The 22,230-nt window shown below is 46.2% G+C and overlaps 1 protein-coding gene across 1 annotated transcript in view; it reads right to left on the reverse strand.

Moving 5' to 3' along the window:
• The window catches only part of xmas (RRM_XMAS2 and SAC3_GANP domain-containing protein xmas), a 388,469-nt gene that overhangs the window by 37,818 nt on the left and 328,421 nt on the right, over positions 1–22,230 (reverse strand). The window contains exon 26 of the mRNA XM_050172352.2: positions 1,527–1,601. Coding sequence (XP_050028309.1) covers positions 1,527–1,601 — 75 coding nt within the window. The remainder of the gene's footprint in view (positions 1–1,526; positions 1,602–22,230) is intronic.

The following is a 22,230-nucleotide window of genomic DNA, read 5'->3' on the forward strand; positions in this document are numbered from 1 at the left end:
ATCCCTTAGGCTACAGACACAAGCATATCTTCTGGAAAACCTGCTTGCTTGAGATGCTTTGTCTGCCTCGAAAAGGAAACATCAAGCATTGGCAACATGACTTATTCAGAGCATTTGTACAGCACAGATATGCAATGCCACACATTACCAATTTTTAATCTACCGTGTTATAAGGTAGAAGCGGTGTATCAGATCTTGGCTCATAACTCCAGCATACGTGGTCACTAAAAAGATAAAGCTTACTATCAAAAGACTTGATTGAACCATTTACAGGTAGTTCAAACATTAGTTCTAAGATGCACCAGAACCTGCTTAAAAACCGCTAAAATGTTACTTCATACTGAAAAAGGAGAGAAGCATTGTCTAAAATAACAAAAAAGCTGTCGACAAATCAAAAAGCCTTTAGAACCTTGAAAGCCTCTAGTTTGCTTAAAAGAAGCCCATCTAAAAGCCTGAAAGGAGCGAAACACGCCATGAATGCACTGGGTATGTGCTGCTCTTCAGCGAACCTCTTGCCAACTTGGCTCACAGAATATGCCACTGGGTGCGCGGCAAGTGATAGGACAATGCTCGGCATTCGCAGGCACCAGCACACCACTCCGAGGCCACCTGTGGACTTCTCAGCAGTGCGTCCAGAAAGAAGTGCGAGAGAGGAGCCCCGTTGCCTCACAATGTATTTCTCAGCGTTTGCACACACTGGTGTGCCATGCACTTCGGAGACCAGGTGTCGCTGCAGGCTTTGTGGAGACGGCACTAGATGGCATCGATTGTTCTTAGGGAAATGCGAAAGAGGAGTCCCGCTGCAGTACATGCCTCAAACAAGACTCATTTCGACAGTGGCAATACGTTGTGTTGCTATATTGATTTAATGCTAATGCATTATCAGCGACAGACATTGTGAGATGGCTTCCTACAACCAATTTTTTCTAATAGGTAGAGATCGACCACAATGTGGCGCTCGGTTGTTCAGATGGGTTCTCATCTCGAAAGAGGGGATTTGCAAAGGTCTCTGGGCGTCCTTTCTCCCACCACAGCTTTGGTGAAGTAGTCAAGCATGTGCTGCTGCTGTGGGAGGCAGACGATTGCTGCCAGATTGCCGACAGATGCTGCCACCAATTACCTACCGATAAAATGGGAACAAGTCTACTACTGGTCACGTGCTCGGCAACTACAGGATTCGCAAAGTTAACGGCACGGTACCGCCAGACTCCTTTGACTGTGCTAACTAACAAGTGCCATTTCAGGGGCTTAACTGACATGTGGTATTGTCTGACATGTTGCTGTAATGATGTGGTCAAAGTAAATGGCCTGCCCTGTGGTCGCTTATAAAGCAATCCTAAAGCAACCACCAACATCCCTATGATGAAGCGAATGAGAGTTGCTATACTGAGCCGGTTCCCAGACAAACTGCTTTGTCCTTTTGAATTTTTCTTTAAACTCTTGTGAATACAATATGGAGGCCTCCACTCTGTGCACACATAACCCTAAATATTAGTTTTTTTATCTTTCTTTAGCTAGCAACCCACCAGCAGAAGAGACGAGACTCGAAGCTGGTGTCACTGGCTGCAGGCCGGTGGTCTCAGGCTTCAGGGGTGGCCTCACTGCACAGCAAAAGAGCTTATGACAAAGCGCATCTCTGGAAGAAGGGTCAGCACACACTGGACAGCAGAAACATTTATATGAAGTCGATGATAGCTCGGTTTAGTTGGGCGCGGTAATGAGATGTTCACGAGCAGGAAAACTTGCACTGATACAGACGACAGCATTGTTTCTTTGTCCTTCATCCGCATTAGTGCTGCCTTATGCCAAGTGCAAGGTGGGTGCGAACCAAATGATTTTATTTTGAGAGCTGTGCTTTAGCAACAAGCTTTGATCGGCGTTAACTAGAGGTTGAATTGCTTTCCAACTTTTTGTCGTAATCATCTCCATCATAGTCATCATCAGCATGGCTTGCAGAATAAACTACATGGTTCATCATTATGAACAGCACCATCGTCAGCCATCATCATCAGTTTTGTCGTTTAGACTGCACTAGTTCAGGCTCAACTCACAATTTAGGCTACAGACAAACATACGGTACTCGATACAGAAAAGAATAGTGGCAACTCACAAAGAAAAGCACTATTCTCAAAAAGTGCACAAAACTAATAAGTTTTAAGGGAACACCAATACAATGCTTGTGAACTTATAATGACTGGCTATCTTGCAGTACATTAGGTTTGCCATGACGGTAAGCGCTTCATAGCCAGCCAGCACAAAAGGACACACAAAGGCTGAATGGACACAGGTCAGTCACCTATTCTTTAACATGCAAGCATTGGCAAAGAATTAATTTATTTATTTGTCACAGTACCCACAGCGTGAGTTTGGCATTGCAGTGAGTGGGGGGGGGGAACATATATCATTGACAAATAAAAGCAGTCATTATAGAACACATGAAGATAAAAATTACAGTTCAGGGCAAATCACTGACTCAAAAAAAGACAAGCAGGGCATAATCGTACATGCGTGAAGCCAAACAAAGCAGTTCTAGTGACGCAAGCACAAAGTACAGAAAGGAAATGCAAATCACATGGCTGAAGCAAAGGCAGCACTTGAAGATAGCGATACATCACGAGGCAACCTGTTCCATTCACTGACCGTCTTAGGAAAAAAAGACATCTTAAAAAGCTCTGTTCTACACCTATACTCTTTAATCTTAAGTTGGTGATCACGCCTTGCAGAAGTGTACTCTGGTGCCTTTATGTAGCTATCATGATTGAGGCCAGTTTTAGAATGATATATGTTGTGCAAAAATTTGAATCTGAATGTCTTTCTACGATTTTGAAGTGTATTCCAGCCTAAGTTTTCCTTTGTTTGGGATGTGCTAAAATACCGAGTATAATTTTGAGCCGCAAAACGGGCTGCTAAGCTTTGTACTGTTTCTAGTTTCATCATATCTGTCACAGTCCAGAAGTCCCAGATGGTACAAGCATATTCCAGTATTGGCCTTATGTTAGTGGTGTAAAGTTCCTTGTTTCTATCGTAAAGTAAGTTCCTTGTTTCTAAAGGAAAGCATTTCGCATTTCTATGTAACATGCCAAGGACTCTACGCACCTTAGCAATTATATAGTTATCATGAAGGTGCCAGCCCTGTGGTCGTTGTAGTTGAAGGGTCAAGTTGATGCTTTATATATACATATATATATATGTGTGTGGTCACCTTTGTCTCGTAAAGCACATCTGCACAGTTCTATCAAGATTTATACCCATGCTCCATTTATCACACCACTCTGCAACCTTCTCTAAATCCTTCTGTATTTCATTGTAATCATTGGGAAAAATCACAACATGATACAAAACGTTCAATACTTATCAGCTGAGCAGTGAAATATAACAGCAGTCCTAGTGATAATGTCTGCCGTACCATTCTTAAAAAAGAAAAAAAAATCTTCCTGCTGGACGTCAGTGGTAAATAAAGCCACTGACCACCCCTTGATCAAAGCATGCTTGGGGCTTCTCTAGAAAAAGCAGTGCAGTGAATTTTATAAACAAGGCTGCTGTGGAGTGCCTCTAGTCAATAAGTCAATAGGCCAGGTAATCACCAGCTCGAGGCGTCAGCACACATGTGTCACCAGTTTAAGCACTCATATTTTAGAAGCATGGTAAAGGAGCCAATCTCACAAGCAACCAAATCTTACAACCGACCTTAACACTACCTACCTTACCGGTAAAGCAGCAACATTTGTTTGTTTTTGGCTATGTATTTTAATGTGTTAGCATTCTTACTTCACATGCTTTCCGGGCCTGCCTGCCTGCCTGCCGCTTTAAGCGCTGCTTTACAGTGACGATTCCTTAGGTTTCTCCGATGCCGAGCGGACTCGAACCCATTTCCCAAGGGTTCCTCAAGGACAGCAACTTGACACATTAGCAAGCTGTTCCACAAATCCACTGGGTATGTGCTGCTCTTCGACGAATCTCTCGCCAACTTGGGTCACTGAATGTGTACCAGTGAGTGTGCGGCAAGCGAGGGAGAATTCTCAGCAGGCACAGGCACCGGTGCGCCATACTCCTCGTCTTGGAGGCCACGTGTGGACTTCTTGACACTGCCACTAGATGGCGCAGTGTCCAGAAAGAAGCGAGAGAGAAGCCTGGCTGTTGCATGATGTGCCTCTGTGTTCAAACGCATCGTCGCACCATGCATTTCGGTGGCCACACGCATGCTTCGCGGCGGTAACGCCAGATGGCACAGAGAGTTCTTAGGGAAGTGCGAAAGAGGAATCTAGCTGCATTACATGCCTCACACTTAACTCTTCAATGGCAGCAATACGTTGTGTCCCTATATTGATTTAATGCTAAAAACATTACCGCCGACAGTCATCGTGAGATCAGTTCCACCTAATTGTTTTATGCAGCTGTTACCTTTCTGGCATACTTAACTGTTTGCTGCAACCAATTTTGTTGACTAGCATTATTTACTAGGTTTAAGTGCACTCACTATTTGCTTCTCTGACAAAACTCCTGGCAGGTGTTGTACAAGGAATAAATGAGTGAAAACCTCAGCAAAGTTTGCGTCTATGCATTACTGCACAGTTGAATGTGGAAAGAAGAGGCTGAGCTACATTACCACTCTTGCAAATGTATCTCAACATAGATCTTGCAAGCAATTTTGTAACAGAAAAGCAGTTGAGAAAGCACGAGAAGTAATCACACCTCACATTACATTCAGTATTTCCATCAGAATTGTAGGCAGTATGATATTCTGGTGTGTTGTTATTCGCCGCATATCATTATTCTTGGCAGTGCTTGTCAGTAATATTCTCAAGGGTTCTCGTGAAGGCATAAAGTGCAACAATGATTAGATGGGAGACATAGTACCGTGACAACAAAGCAAAAATAAACTCGACAATCTTGGTGTACCTGTTCTTCACATGTGCAGTAACAGCTTTTCCACATGGTATGGGCATTATATACTTAAAAGTGCATCTATGCAAAATTTGCATTACTCTGGTCTAGCGCAGCACAGGCAAGGCACATATTTAGCGTATTGAAACATGCAAGTTGAGTTTGAATGAAGAGAGGAACAAAGCTGGGCTGGCTCGCCATTAGAGGCCATTGGTAGTGGAGCCCTCAGCCGAGGCCCTCAGTTGCAGTAGCTGCGCTCGTTGAAACTTGCAGCATTGATTGTTGTGGATGGTATATCACACTGCGTTTCTCTAGCTTGCACAGTAACAGAAGCATGCCAATGTAGTTCCTCGTGTACAATGAGACGAATGGTGGAGGAAAGGTTGGTAGGTAGTGAATCATGGCATACATTGACGGTGGCGACCGTCGTGACGTTGGCCAGACGTCCAAGTTTCGAAGTGATGCGACATGTTTTCAGGGCCTCGAAAGTTCAACATTTATTAATCATGTCAGCGACTGATTTCAGACTCTCCTTACCAATGAGGAGGTGATAAACATCTTCGGCAATACCTTTAGGAATATGGCCCACCTTGTCTTCTGCCATGTGGGCATCCACCGACTTGCACAACTTTGGTATCTCTTCAATGCATGTTCTACAAATCTCCCTGGTAACCTGAGCCCCCTGCGACAGCATCGATTCCGTATGTTTCTTCTTCATTGCTGGGTCTCCAAAGCATTTCTTAATTTTCTCCACAAATAGTTCCCAGGCTGTCAAAGCATGTTCATGGTTCTCAAACCATACAAACACAGTGAAATCAAGGAACAATCTCACATTAGACACTTGACTAGCGGCATTCCAGCCGTTGGATCGGCTCACTCGCTGATAGTGGCTGAGCCACTCACCCACATTGTCGCCGGGTTTTCCTGTGAAGGCTCCCTGTAGTGGTAAGTAGATGCCCTCATGGACGGTTGCTGGGTATCTCCGTTTGAGCTCATGTCTTGAAGTAGTGGTGCCAAGCCTACAAGTTGATGGCTGCAGCGAAGCTTGTACTATTTGGCTTTTGTCATTGGCAGACTAGGTAGTACTAGGTAGTGGCTGGCTTACCCAGCACCTCCACCATAATTGCGACGATGGATCATGTTGATTTACAAGATGAAGAATTTAAAAGTATCGCTCAGTGAAAGCAGTTCACAGTGCCGTGTGTGAGCCAGCCAAACTTCATTCTCCTCTTCATCCAAACTCCACTCGCACCTTTCAGTATTGGGGGCGAGGAGTTACGGAGTCGCCATCTGTCGGAAGAACCTCCCTTGCGTAGTATGAGGGATTACGCGGCATGCTCCTCATATGTTTCGCTTTCGGCGCTGAATAAAAACACCACGCGGCAGCACTCCTGGACATTTATGTAGGTACTCTCAAAACGAGGGAAGTTTTTGACGGTCTATATAATAATGTTGGGCAAACTTAAAGCACAGAATCGTTTACAGACGCTATCTCTTTACCGAATACGTACAGCGGACACCACTACGCGCGGTTGCCGCGATGGAGTCTCCCGAACCGGCTTCTTGCGTGAAAGGTAAGCAAGTGCTGAAAGTAAACTATGTGAAATATGTTCTTATAGTGGGCTATCTGTATAACCAAATGAGGCATAACAGAATGAAGCCGCAATCCAGCGATTGCACGGGTTCACAGCGACCGACTGCGCGTCTGCATGTCCGTGCACAATGTTTTGCTTTCCCTGTGAGCGCGTTTTTTCACCCTGCTGTGAGCTTTAGGCCGCAGCATATGAGCATTTGACAGTACACAAGCAACCACTGTTGCGTGGACACTATCAGAACTGTTCAAAAATAATTTTGTTACAGAGCGTCTACAACTACTGTGATGCGCTGTCGCGACTATTCAATCTTTTTTTGTCTTCTAAATTCTTGGACATTTCAATATTATTTCTCAAGTTACGTCACACTGTATGCTTATTGGCCTGCTCAGCGTGCGACTTCCCGTTGCTTCTTTTTTATAATCCAGTGCATTAATTCTTAACACAGACATGACCATATGCTATGCCTTTCTTTAATGTGCGTCTTACCGCTCCCTTTCCATTACAGTGAATTTGCCAGTATCTAGAATCAATAAGTTCATAGACCAAACTGTCCCGACATTAGCCGGGCAGTGGGCGTGAGCGAGCGTCTCAGTACGCATTTTCTGCTACTCACCGAACATCGCGCAGTCCCGGCGTCGTAGCAGAAATCTTCCTCGCGTGTGTGCTTGCTGCATACCCGAGTTGTAGCCGACGGCTGTCTGCCGGTTCTAAGTTTCGCCAGCCAAGCTTCACGCAGCTCCTTGCCCTGTGGCTACACGTGAATAAGGCTGACACCGGGCTCCATTGCGTAAGTCCGGCACTGCGGCACCGAGCAGTAGCCTGCCATGCTGCACGCCTCCAAAGGCAGTCACTACCTATTATAGTAGTTTCATATCTTGCCAAGTTGACACCCAAGGAGGTATAGCCGCACCACTTAATCATAACCGCGGCGCAGGTGGGACTTTGAACTTTCGTTTTCAGCTCGCTTCGGCGCTTCCGAAGCAGCTGACGTGGCCCGCTGTGTCCACGTGCCACGTCACGCCGAAGGTGGCGCCAGCTTTTCCAGTGATGGAACTCGCCGCCAATATTCAACTAGCATTGTGCATCTGCCCTGTTCCTTTTCTACCATACACAATGCTGTCAGTAAAATAAAAAAAATAATTTTATTCAAACCTTTCTAGTGTTGCTTCGACATTTAAATAAAATATTTCAAAAATGCCTCAAATGTTCCTGCTCTTACACTAATATGTACGTCCATAGCGTAATCGAACTGCGTAGGTGTGCGCACTCAAGAAAACTGTTTGGTTGTGGGCCCATCAAAAAAAGCAACACGAGTGACAAACTTCCGCTAATCTTCATCTTATCGCCAACCAGCTAGGACAATTAGTTTTCGCGAGTCTTAAAAAAAAGAAAAACGGAAATGCATGGGATCCAGCGGCATCCTTCCTATGCGCACCCCTGTGAGCACTAAACGAACAAGAAACAAGCAGTCGCCCTTCGAGCGATTAGGAACGAGATAGCCATCAGTTTCGCAAGCGCAAAAAGCCGAAACCGCCCGCGAAACAAAATCCAGACGGCCACCCGCCCGCACGCTCGCCAATGTGCGAGCGGTAGTATATAGATGCGTGGGAGCAAACTAGCACTAAAACAAACCATGCAACGAAAACCGAGAGAGAGAGGCGTGCGAAAAAAATTCCCTGTATGTAATTCCCTGTAAAAATTCCCTGTATGAAATGTAAAAGACAACGAATTATCATTTTCTCAAAGAGTTTGCATAAGCAATTTGTGAGTGCTATTGGATGGTAACTTGAAAAGTCAGATGGGTCCTTGCCTTGTTTCAAGACCAGTACTATGATAGCTTCTTTCCATGAGGATGCGAGGTATCCAGCAGCCCAAACAGAGTTGAAAAGTGCCAAAAGTGTCATCTGTGTATGAGTGTGTAGATTTTTAATCATGTCATACATGATTTTGTCAACTCCCGGTGCAGAGCTCATACACAGGCTCAAAGCAGCTCTAAGCTCGGCAATATTAAAAGGACAGTTGCCCAGTAGGAATGTTTCTGAATAGTTTACAGAGCTTGATACATGCACAAAGTGTAAGCCAAGGGCATCGGCCTGATTTTCCAAGGTATTTCCTTGCCCATCAATCAAATGTAATGGGTTGATCTGCTGCCCTTTTAGCCTTCTCAGCCCATTCCATACTTTAACCTCCTGGGTATAGGAATTGATGCCCGAGAGAAACCTCTCCCAGCTTACTCTTCTAACCTGCCGTCTCGTGCACCGTCCTTGTGACTTGATATGTTAAAATGCAATGTAATTTTCTGCCGTAGGATATTGGCTCAATCTGCCTCATGCCTTATTTTGTATTTTTCGTGCTTCTCTGCAGTCTTCATTCCACCAAGGAATAAGCTTCTTAGGTTACTGACTGTTTGTTTGTGGAATGAACTTTTCGGCTGCAACAATAATAAAAGCGGTAAAATATACTACCACATGATGTATGCTAAAATTGCGTATAAAATCTTGTGATAAGTAAGTAGATTCCTTAAAACGCTTTCGATAAGCTGAGTCAAGTTTCCAGCGAGGTGCCTGTGGACGAATGTCGTGTCGTGTTAGTAAGCTCAAAGTTACGGAAAGTGGTCACTCCCAAATGGATTTTCTATAACATTTCATTCACAGTAAGAAAAAGGTAAGGAAGATCCAAGCGCTAAATCTATCGAGGAAAATGAATTATGCGCAATATTATAGTAGGGGGGTTCTTTCCTATTAAATAGGCGCACACTGGACGTCACAAGAAAGGATTCAATCAGTCGACCCCTCGAATCAGTCCTGGAATCTCCCCAGAGACTGTTATGAGCATTAAAGTCCCCGACCATAAGAAACGGCTCAGGAAGTTGGTTAATAAGTTCGTAGAATTCTGTTTTGCTCAGTTGATAGTTTGTAGGTATGTAGATAGAGCAGACGGCTACCAATTTATTAAAAAGAATTGCTCTAACTGCAACTGCCTCAAGGGACATCCGAAGGGGGCAAGTGTTGGCAATGTCACTGATCTCGGGGCCATGCAGATGTTAGGAGAGATGAAGTCGGGAGATGCAGGTGAGCACAGTAAACAAATTTTACTTGAGACAAACCCAAAATAAAACACTCAAAACTCAGTTAACTCCACACCACACTCTTAACAAATGCAATGCCATAAAGAGCAATCGGCACCTTTGTCGCCCACTTAATGATGACTAACTATGTCCTAATTGCCGGCCACGTCAGTCCTTAGCACGTCCCGCACGAAAGTCCGGCAACCCTGGCCAATGGCTGCACGCTAACAAAAAGGAATGCTCTTACAAAGTTCTGTCGTCGCACGTTTCTCCAAGTCCAATGCGTGTCAGCTCTTGATCACAGTCGGTGCTCCTGCCGACTCCGCAAGCTTTGCTGCCTTGGTATTGGCCGTCCAGGTCGTCCGTCTCGGATGTCAGTGTCCCGAACTCTGTCGGTGACGTGGCACTCCGGCCTCCCTGGGTAGGCCTAACGCCGGGTTCCGCCGCTACTTCGAGTGCCAATGAGACGCCCCGGGGACTACCGTCAGTGCTGGTCTGCCTGAGAAGGGGGATCAATTCCTGGAGTGCCTGGCACCACCGTTAGAAGCTGCAGCAGGTCCAAGGAGCCTCACTCGAACGTCGCTGAGGTCGACGGCCGCACCCTGGATCGCCAGCGTCATGGGCTTGGCCGAACCTCCACGGTTCCCGTTGCCAGTACGATGCTGACGCTCCAACCTCCTCGGCCCACAGCCACGTCAATAATCCCAGCTCAGCGCCGCTTCTCTCCTTATCACAGCTCAGGTCACGCGCCTCGAGGGCTCGTGCCGTTCGGACTGGTCGACGCACATCGTCCTCTTCTTTTCTTTTTGTGCCCCATGCATCTTGCATATGACAGGCAAGCAATAGTTTTATTGACAATTATGGCACACTGCCAGACGAGGTGTTAACCTCGTCACGATCTTCATGAAAAATAGTGTATGATTGGAGAAAATTTGTCTGTGCAGCTTTTAAAGGGACACTAAAGGTTAATATTAAGTCAACGTGGACTGTTGAAATACCATCCCAGCAACCTTGAAACACTTGTTTCGTCCAAAGAGACTTATTTGAAGAGAAAATACGTTCTGAAGCGTCCGCGTACCTTTAGGGCAGCTCAAATCACCTGCCCTCCGATCGAGGAGTGGTGACGTCAGGGTCTCATAGTGACGTTGCGCCGTCGGTGAGTAAAACGGCGCCCGCAGACGGCGCTACGGCTTTTCTGCGCAAAACGTAAATGCGCGGACAGAAACAGAGCCAAGACAGAGCCGACTGCAGCGCGAAAGTGGAACTATGGTGGCTAGCGGAAGGAAAAGCGCGCGACAATAGAGAGTTTTAGAATAGGGGCCCCAATATTTTGGGGCCCCAAAGAGTTTTGTGGGTGTTAGCGCTGGGGCACGCAGGAGTGAAGAGTTTTAGAATAGGGTTTTGCGTTTGCGGATAGCGTCTTGTGCTGACAGCGCCACTACGGCGTCAAAGAAAAACTATTAGAAATAATTAAATGAAATATACCGTTTTATGATAGGAATAGTAATTTTGACTTGCGTATATTCGCGTTTAATTACAATTTATAGGTTATTCTTCAAGCAGCAAACAATTAGTAGCGCTTAGTTTTGAGCAACAAAACCAACTTTACGTGCCTTCACCAGCCCAGCTTAGCCGTGTTAGGCCTACAAGCCATAAAATCCACAATTGAATTCGGAATCAGCGACGTCTAATGAATCAATCTTCATAACACACGCTAGTTGAGAGAAAGCGATACCCGCAGTCACTTCTCCTAGCTCGCGAACTTCACGCGTTACCGCGAATCAAACCCAGTTTGGTGCTAGGTTAGCGCCGTCGCTTCGATGGGTGCCGCCATGTTTGTTGACGCAAAGCTTTTGGGGCCGCTATTTGGGCTCCTGCTAAATCGGTGAAATAGCGTTCCCAACGCAAAACCCAAACACAGTTTGCATCTCGCGCATGTGCAGTAGCTTCGACGCTATTTCTTAGGGGCCCCAAAACGTTTGGGGCCCCTATTCTAAACCTCTCTAATAAGCTGGTCCTTTATTTTATGACGCCAACTTTGACGCTCGTTGCAATGGACGACCCTAACAACGACACATTGGCTCGCGATGCTGGGCTCAATTTCAGCGATTTAAGCACTGATGAACGTGACCTGCTGTTGAGGGCTCACGCTGCCGGCGTCGTTGCGTAATACTACGACGGCAACTGTATGTCATGGCTGTGCATATTAGCACATTTGTAGCTTTTTCTCCGTGAAAACTAAATGCCACTTCGACCTACGGTTGTTCTTGCGCTTCGGAGAATGCAGACAAGACCGACGGAACAACGACATGGGAAAGCATTGCCTTGAAAGGCACTCCACACGACTTCGGTAAGTCGGCGTTAAACTCTTAACCCTCTGGACAAAAGTGCAGCGAGCATACTATGCGATTTTTCGGCTCTTTGCCAACGCGCTGTGGCAGAGTACGGCACTTAACCACTTCGAACGGAGAGGTTCACTTGTTGGCACACAGTGATAAGTAACATTGGATTCGCCGCTGCAATTGCCCTTGGCCAAGTTCCGCGGACCGTTCGCGCATCCCACGACATCACATGGATGTGGCATTCTCGCTGCTTGTTCCAAATGCAAGTTTCGCGAGCCAGCAGAACCAGCGCAGCATGACGCGATAACGAAACAACTGAAACTCCAAAGCGTGCGTGGCACAGAGTCGAGCGTGCAAAGTCGAGCGAAAACGAAACCTTATGACCACCCATACTACTGAAGGGTAACGTCAAAATTTTATTTTTTCTTAGAATCGAACAGAAGTAGACAAGTAGCATTTTCTCCCGCCTTATAACCTAATGAGATGATCTTTTCAATACGAGTAGTTGAGTACTAGTGACAAATTATGATGAGGAGTGCCTTTGTCATCGGGCTAGTACTGGAATGTCGCTGGGGGGTCTCAAATCGTGTCATGCATTTACCTCAATTTTTCATTTCAGTTACTAAAGCTCTGTTCGCGATTATGTTGACGCCTTAGACGTTCTAGAGCATTGCTTTATCACTTTAACTTGACTTTATAGTAACCTTTAGTGTCCCTTCAAGTGCGTTTCCTGAACACACCTTCGGATTAAGTTTATGTAAAAGGTCGGTTATGTCGTTACGTCGCAGGTTTTGTCTTTTTTGGAGCGGTCAAGAAAGGCTTGCCGCTCTTTTGGCGCTGGTGGCGCCGTCTGGCTGGTCGTTGTGTCCATCACCTCTTGCGAGGTGCTGGACACGCGCTCTTCCGAGCGCTTTGTTTGACGCGAAGGCCTCGGCACGTTGGACGAGACCTTCGAGGCCACTTGCCCGGAGGTGGATGGCCCCTTCTGCTGGGGTGGCGGAGCAGCGCTAGCTGCAACTGCCGCGGGGGCAGATGGCGTAAGTGCCGACTCACTGCTTGTGAGTCAGACAGCCGCCGGAAGCCGTTACGTCGCTGCCCCCTGATGCGTCACATCGGCAAAGGTGTTCTTGGGCAGGTATGAAACCCGCCTGCGTGCCTCCTTGAAACTTGTTTTTTTTTTACTTTGATTGAAATAATTTCATTTTTCTTCTTTCCAGGATGGGCACGACCGCGAGGACATGGCGTGCTCCCCACCACAGTTGACATAATGGAAAGAGCTTCGCAAGCTTCAGACGTGTGTTCGTGGGCACTACATTTCGCACCTGTCTGGCGGCCTCGGCAGCTCTGCGAACTGTGGCCGAAATAATGCTGGCATTTGAAACATCAGAGGGGATTTGGCACTTATGGCCTGACACGGAGCTTGATGTGTCCGGCCTCGATTGGCTCGGGCAGGACACTTGAACCAAAGATGATTATTAGGTGCTTGGTCTGGATCTCTTTGCCATCTCACCTCATCTTAATTCGTTTATGACATTTATGACATTCTGTTCACTGAAGCCCTCAAAGAGTTCAGCCCCAGTCCGCTCCAGCAAGTCATCCTCCGACACAACGCCGCGGGTGATGCTCGTAGTACAATGCGGAGTTACTGTTACTTGGGTCTCCCCCAATGACACTAGTTTTGGCAGTTTCTCGTACTGCTTCTGATCGCGGAGCTCCAGGAGGAGATCACCACTTGCCATCGTCGTCGCCTTATAACCGGGACCAAAAAGATCAGTCAAGGACTTTGGTAGAAGGAACGGTGAAATGGTGTGCATTGGTTTGTTGGGTTTTTCCAAGTGAACTACATGGAAACGTGGGAAGTTGTGGACTTGGCATCTGAAAAACTGAAAGACATCTTCGGTGCACCCTCTTTTCTGAAGGCGATCAGGGAGTTTAGGAAAAGCATTTTCCATAAGTATTGATGGGGTCTTCAGCAGCGATGCCAACCACCCACCTCCATATGGAGCCCAGTAGGGGGAGATGACATAAGTTCTTTCACGAGAAGCTCTGCCTACACCAGCCATATCTCACCAAGACTGGCTAGCCACACAAGGTTAACCATTGCCGCCGGGAAACTAGGACGTGATAAGAAGTGAGGAGAGGACAGGAAAGATCAAAAGTGAGAGAGAAAGACGAAGATTGGATAGGAGGACAGGAAAAGGCAACTGCCGATTTCTCCCAGGAGGGTCAGCCTGGAGGTGCCATCTACGTGAAGCAGAGGCTAAAGAAGTGAGCGCCAGGGGGCCTTAACAGTCCGAACACCCGGCGTCGGCTCAACCCCCAGGATCCCCCTTTCCCCGGACACGGCTAAGTCGCGCACAGCTACACGCGGGAGAGTCCAACCCTCGTGTGCTCGGGTACGTGGTGTCGCAACACACCAAACGCCTGCTGATGCAGACACCCCTGTGGGGAAGTGCCCTTTTCCTTCCATGACAAAGGATAGGTTTTTGCGCACGAGCAGCCATTGCAATTCTTAGACCTTGCAGGTGGGTCATGCCAACTGACGGTGCTCACCACGGGCAAAAAAGAAATTGCTGCCATACAAGTCAAACCAAGGATAAAGGCAAAGCCAGCGCAGAGAACGGTGAGGCCTGTAGTTCGGCCTTACGTGCCTTATATAGTGCAGTCCACTTATAGCGATACCACATATGACTATATATCGGCCATAACGATCGGTCGAGGTAACAGAGTCATGTTATGCATTAGCTCTATGGGGGAAAGAACCATATAGAACGATATGTTATTCACCGCCTATTGGATATAACGATAGCATTTCCCATGCAGAATAATCCTGACATTTGCATTTCTTGGTTTCCTTGAAACGAACGTTGCCAAGACGAGCGATGTTCACCTACGCGAATTCGTACCTTCCACCATTACCGCGCCACGCTCCCTGCCCCGCCCGTACCGCCCATGCACCGGAGAGCATCGTGAGTTGGCGCAGCATGCCACAAGATGGCGCAGCATGCCACAAGATGGCGCCAGCTGCTTCATGTTGCACCTCACATGTCACCCACAATCGCACCGAAAGAGAAAAAAAGAAAACGAGAAAAAAAGTGAAAAGCAAAGCGGTGCGGTGGCGCCTGTTTCCCAACTCAGTCCCTTTTGCAGCGAGCGTGATGGTAGCTTCACAGCTGAAGCCACTGAAGCAGCGGACAGCCCAGTTCGAAGATGGCGCTGACAAAGCGCAAAGCTGTGTCGCTTGACAATAAGATGCAAATTTTGCAGGATTTTCGACGCAGCTTTAAGGTGAACGCTCTCATGAAGAAATATGAGTTCGCTCTGTTGACAATATCTACAATTCTGACAACCGGGAGTACCGTGATTGTGAAGGCAGGAGGTATTAGTGGCCATGCTGATCAGCGGAAAAGGGTTAGGGCCAATACTTGCAGCCACAGCAAAAAAGTTCGCTTTTCTTCTGGGACGGCCAAATCTTGAGGCTGGAGGACGCTGGATTCAGCATGTTAAAGGTGGCATCTTTGAAAACATGGTAGTGGAAGCAGCATCCTTTGATACGCAGGCGAAGCAGCAGTGGCTACTGACAAAGCTGCCCGGTGTGCTGGAGTGTTACGTGGACAAAGATATTTACAAGTGTGACAAAACTGCTTTTTTTTTTTCTAATGTTGCTGTCGAAGATGCACACTTTTAATGGAGATACATGCCCCGGCGGGAAGCACTCTAAACTTAGGGTGACTGTGTTGCTGTGCTTTAGCACGGACGGAAGCCATCGCCTCAAGCCTTTCATTATCGGGTGATCCAAGCCAGCATGCTTCAAGAATCAGCACATCCCCGTCCGCTATTACAGCAATAAGGTGTGCATGACCCATGACTTGTTTGAGGAGTGGCTGCTTGAGTTAGACGGCATAACTGAAAGTCAAGGAAGAAGAGCAGTGTTGCTACTGGAGAACTGTAGCCCATATGGAGATAACCCGAAGCTGACATCAGTCGAATTGATGTTTCTGCCTCCCAACATGACGGCAGGCTTGCAGCCGTTGGACGTCGGCGTGATAGCCAACTTTAAGGCTTTATATCGGCGGCGTATGCTGGAGTGGCTAATCTTAGTCATTGACCGCACAGCTCCTGGTATGTCGAGCCATACAGATGGGTCCCCTGAACTGAAATTCAGCCTATTGAAGGCCATGCACTTTGTCTGTGGTGCATGGTATGAAGTGAAGCGGTCCACCATACAAAACTACTTCAAAAAAGGCGGCCTTTGTGTACCAGGACGAACCTCCCCCCCTCAACTGATAGTGAGACCAACATGGTGGATGCCGTAGACTTAACCGCACGAGCTACGGGAGCGCGCCGCTACTGGTGACACAGGTGGTGCGTCGATGGAGGAGTTCTTGACTGCAGACAGCGCCATCTTGTTCTGCTATGAGATAGCTGACAAGGCGATCGCTGAAGGTGCACTGTCACGACAGATGGCAATGTTCTGCAACGGTGCCGACGGCAGCAGCGACAGTGACAATGAGATTGACAGTGGCTTCTTGACCCTGACCTCGAAGTCCATGCAAAGTGCATTGTCTATTGACTCAATTGATTTTATGCATTCCAAAGGATTGCTGCCAGTGTTCACGCAGCAGCTAGATGCTATGCATAGCACGGTTGTGAAGCTAAAACTGCCGCGATTACAAGTGCATATTTCAGATTACTTCAGCGTGCCTAACGCTTCACACAATCTTTGGTGCTAGAAATAAAGTTTTGTTTTTCACAGCCTGCTTTCTACAACATCTATTCATTAGTGCAAGTGGCGAATTCAGCTTCGGAGCAACAAAGGTACGTTCGGCAGCTTTTTTTATGGCAGTCCAGATATGGCGATCATCGTTTATTACGATCATATTTTTCGTAGTTCTCGATATCGTTATAAGTGGACCGCACTGTATAAGGCACAACCTAAACAAGGTGGCAAACAGACATCTTGTTCCCTGCGCCATGCAAGCTCACCCAGTTGTGCCCACGAATACCTTCTGACAGTAGCAAGCAGCGTGGCTGCACAACGCCAGGTCATACATAAAATGTGCCACTCAAGTCATCTACGAGATTGTTATCTTGTGGAAAGACTTATGCAGGACAGACCGGGCGCAGCGTAACTGAATATTCATGGGAACGTGACTGCCTCTGAAAAGTAAAGATGGAGCCTATTTGCCTTCGCACTGCAATGCACATCAGTGTGAGCTCAACTAGGCAAGATAAGGATTCTGAGTACAAACAGGGACGAGAGAGGCACGCGAATTATTGGAGGCATTATGCAAAAAAGAGGTGAGGCATGCAGACAGGACACAAAAGTAGAGAACTTCTCTACTCTTGTGTACTGTCTGCACACCTCACCCCTTTTTTGCATAATGAATCCTGACTAACTAGCTCAGCTTTCTGTCGTTCTAAGATTGGAGGCACTTTCATATAAGCAAGGTGCGTCATGTATCAGAAACACGTAAGTTGGCTCTGTTTCTTAAGAGGGAAGTTTCGTTGAGAGCCCGACGTGGGTGCAGTGCATGCTTCTGCAGTGCATACTGGCTGTCCTTGTGTGAGCAGTCACAGGTTGGCACTCATCAGGCACTCTTCATTTCCATTTCGTGCCAAATGGCCCTATGGTCTGACATTTGTCATGGGGGAGCTGTCAAAATGGGTGCACATAAAATATTTACACAGCGAGCGGTGCCAAAACAAAACTGATGGCGGCTGGGGCTCATTCTTCTTCTTGTGTGCTATACAATTACTTCTTTGTCCACCAGTTAGGTGGCTCATAACAATGTATGTAGAGGGTGTTTAAGGGAACACTTCCAAAATCTTCTTTTAATTGCCTGCACCAGATAACACAATTTTAGTCCATGAGCTGGTCAACTCAAAGAGGCAGACATTACTTGCACAAAAAATTTAAATGCATATTCGACTAATTAACAAAAATTCACTACCATATCTCTGGGTGTTTAAGCTGTTTCTCAATTTTTCGTTGGTGCATCTTATAGAACAGTGTGAATTATACACATTTTTTTTTCTGGGGGGGGGGGGGGGGGGGAACAGCCTTTAAAATCAGCTTGGATGCTATGGCCACGCGAAGAGCGCTGGGTCGACCTCCTCTGACAGTTGTTACACATTTTTTGTGCGCTATGGAGGTACCAGATTCTTGTTGTGATTGAGTTGCCGAGTGCCCTGCGAGAAGGACGGAACAGCAACGCAAGCAGTGGCAGACATACTGCGAGTCGATCAACTCTGAAGCTGTTGCGTCTGCAGACCAGTTTCAAGGTACGGCGCACGCTGCTGCATAAGCTGCGCAGTCGCTACCAGCGTACAAGCCACCCCCCTTCCTCCTATGCTGCCTCACTGTCGGCACGTCATTCGGCTCACCGTCGCATGCTTTCACTTGCACAAACATCATGCAACTTGCAGGGACGATGCTATCGCCCTTGGACTTTATATGGAACATTGCGCCGACCACGACAGCAGAAATGTGTCTAGAGTGTCCGGATCATTGCTATCGCAATTCTATAGGAATGGCACCAATAGGTTTGGGTGTGACCCGCCTTCACGAAGTGAAAGGTCACTGTATTTTTTTTTAGATCGCTTACAGAATGAACAGGTGCGTCTTATACACCGGTGCAACTTATAGACAAAGATATGGTATTAGGTTTTTAACCAATTACCTTATGGCGCATATTGCAATTTACAAATTCTAGTGGGATGGACTGCAAGGCATGTCCACTTGTAAAGAATTGTGTAGATGAGAGCATTTACAAGATATGCGCCATCAAACTTGTAAAAATTCACTGTTGTTCCACTTTAACAAAACGTCGCTTTTGCATTGAAGAACAAAAGTAACTGGAATGGAAGTAACTATGTCCTCCCAGAAAACATTGTTTCATGCACTGACCGTGTGATGTTAACTGACCACATCGCTTAATTACCCGTCATACCGACCCCTACTGCAACGCAATGTTTCCCTTTTTTCCCAATTGTTTCTTGCTTGTTTTTGTTTGTAGTTGTTCCTTTTGTTGTTTTGTTCACTTGTTCTGACATTGCTGCATGGATTAAAGCCCTCCCTTATGTAATGCCTCCATGCCTTTAAGGTGAAAATAAATTAAATGAAATGAATGTCGGTGCACTTCTCCACAAAGTTTGGAAATTAACATCTCGAAACTGGTGTCATCCTGACAATTCGTCCCATGTAGATCCGCCTTGCGAACTCCCTGGCTAGAATTTGTAGATTGCAATACGTGCCACAAGGTAATTAGTTAGAAATGTAATTAGTAATGTTTGTTAATTATTTAATTAATTATGCACTTCAATTCTTTGTGCAAGTAATGTCTGCATCTTCCAACTGTGGGATTCTCACCCGTGCTCTTGGGACAAAGGAACGACAACACACTAGCGCAAACAATCACACGGGCATTTATTGCACCTTTCATAGACTAATGCCTGCTAGCCGAGTTGCTATCCACAAAACATGCCAATGGGCGCGCGACAAATCTAGGAAGTCCGACTCACCGCAACCGGATAACGAGTACGAACAGGGACGACAGAGGCACGCGAATTGGAGGCATTAGGCAAAAAAGAGGTGAGGCGTGCAGACAGGACACAAGAGTAAAGAAATAGACAACACGAACGTGCGGCGTTCGTGTTGTCCCAATGCTTGGTCATTTGCCTGGTTGCCCAACGCCTGGTCGTTTGCGCGTACGGTCATGCGAATGGTGGCATGTTTGAATTAAGCACAGGAGCACTGCTTGTATCTAAGCGGCCACGACTGCATTTTTTTTCCATATTGCCTTCTTTCTTTTTTTCCAAAATGGCAGTATCTATGAACTGTGCTCAGAAAGTAACCATCCTCGCTTTACTTGCAAACAACGCAGTGTTGTTGCCAAATGCATGGCGCCTTTAAGTCAGCATTTCATAAGAACGCCTCTTCTGTTGATTAGACAACCACAAAAATTCTACTACTCTTCGAAAGCAATTATTTTACCATAGAACATGAACATTTCCCCAAGCCAAAATGACACTTCGCTTAAATGAGTCGTCGTCGGACAAAAAACTTTGCATTGCATTAACGTGAACATACTTCATTTACGTCCACTTACATTGTAACCTGAACTGATATGCAACACTAATCTTGTCTACGACCATCTGCCATACCCGGTGGTGGCACCTAAATTCTGATGAGGGCAGATGGCAAAAACTGTCATTACAGTGCTTCAAGTGCACGGTGAAAAACCCCAGGTGTTCAAAATTAATCCGAAGATCTTGCTTACAGCATTCTTCATAAGCCACTCTGTTGAATAAGATTGTTAAACACAATATTTTAATTAATTTTACCTCTTAGTCATTGCAATCTGAATACACGAAGCTTATACAAATCATACATAACTTGTTGCAAGTTAACTTTGCTGTACCAGCAAAGTTAACTTGCAACTCTTATCTGGCCTTACCTTAAAAAAGACCCAGTTTTGCATGTTAATGTGCACCATCACAGCATGAGCTTTGTGTCTTAAAGAGAAGTATAAGAACAAGAAATAAAATATGTTAATTGTCTTAGCTCAAGCCCATGAGATCTGCTATAAAGTGCAATAATTTTAGTGGACCACCTTCTGTGCAATCCCAGCGGCGTACACAAGCTGCTTCAGCAATGGTAAAAACTTGTTAATAGCGAATGCACATTCCTTGTGGCGAGATGTACACTGCTCCACGAATGGTTAAAAAAAAGGAATAATGGAAGGAGCTCATACCTTTAGGCCAATAGATTACGCTGAAACAATTCTTTTTCTCTACACAGCGCAGATGACACTGAGATATATGCGCTCAGTGATCATCGCGTCTCGTTCACCCGTGCGAAGAAACGACAGGCCCTGAAGTTCTGCCGATGACGATGGTCACCAAACCAAGACTGCCCCTATTACACGTCAGTGCGTCCACGTTTTTGCAAACATGATGCATTGCTAATCTGGCATTATACAGGACACACATCCACACAACAATGTGGTCTGTTCCCCTACGCAAAGATGAGTCCATAGTGCCACTATCTTTTGCTGCATCCTTTATCCCGACACAACAAATGCGCTCCATTCCTGAAGAAAAGCCGCCGTCTCTGTCTTTCATCGCACAGTCCACCACAAACTGCCACGTTCTCCATTTCTGCTAATAAAAAGCCAGCGTTGACTGTTCATTATACAATTTACCCCACACCAATGCTCTCTGGCACACAATACTGCTAATCTGACTCACAAGAGTTCACAAAACAACGAAAAAAAAAAAACATAAGAAAATGCGTCCACGTGGCACACACACCAAGCACAGCACCCCACTCCAGTGGCTGGCGGGGATGGTGTTTTGCCCACCAGAGCCACTGCACGTGTGCCGGCAACGGTTTGACTTGCCCCTGGAGAGGTCTGTTTGATCACAACCAACGCACTGGGCTGGCGTTCATACATTTCTAAGGGCCCAAACCTTCATTATTTCAGTCCTGAAATTGGTCATCGTAGGGTCGATTTTGGCTGGTCTGCACACAAGCGCTTGACTTCTGTTGTGGCAGCATCTGTCTTGGCGGCGCTTAGGATGCAATGAATGCATCGAACAAACGTCATCACCTATGAAAACGCCAATCTTCAGTCTGCTCAAGAAAGATTTTAAAGCTATAACGATAGCTAACAATTATTACAGCATTTACCCAATGTTAATGTGTGACCCAATGCTAACGTGCATATTTTTTTTTATTTTTACAGAAAAATTTGTCTGCAAGTTTCCTGTGCAACGTAATTCGATGCAAAACCAAAACTGCAACAGCAATATGCAGCAACAGCCTAGCCAGCCTAACCAGCGTCATGGATGGCAGCAGAAAAACGTGCACGGCAAGAGGACGATGCACTGCTTTCAGTCCAATTACAAAAGCACATTTAAATGATAAGTTATTTTACATATTAAGACAGTGGCAAAAAGTCCGTCATGTGTCTCTAACATCCCGGAGAACTGCGTGCATTGCAGGATGAATCACCGAAGTGGTTAGTCCAGGCGTGGGCTACCATGCTGTTTGTTATGGAGTAATTTGATAAATGCAGAATGCCAACAGTGCCATGGATTGTACGGAAGACATGTTGTGGTCCTTTAGAGACAATGATAAAGTGCTGTCTGAGAGTGATTATAGTGGACATTAAGCAAATAAATTTCCATTTTGTGAACTTAGTTGGTTTCGTCTTTTTCTTATTGCCAGAATGAGAGGCCCATGCTACGTTCTTCTTGCCAAAAAAATAAAATAGAAATGGGAGCCTGTTCGGCTTCTGCTTTGTGAACGAGTGCTGATGCGACTTCTACTCTAGTT

The sequence above is a fragment of the Dermacentor andersoni genome, chromosome 6, assembly GCF_023375885.2.
Source record: "Dermacentor andersoni chromosome 6, qqDerAnde1_hic_scaffold, whole genome shotgun sequence".
In the NCBI taxonomy this organism is placed as follows: domain Eukaryota; kingdom Metazoa; phylum Arthropoda; class Arachnida; order Ixodida; family Ixodidae; genus Dermacentor; species Dermacentor andersoni.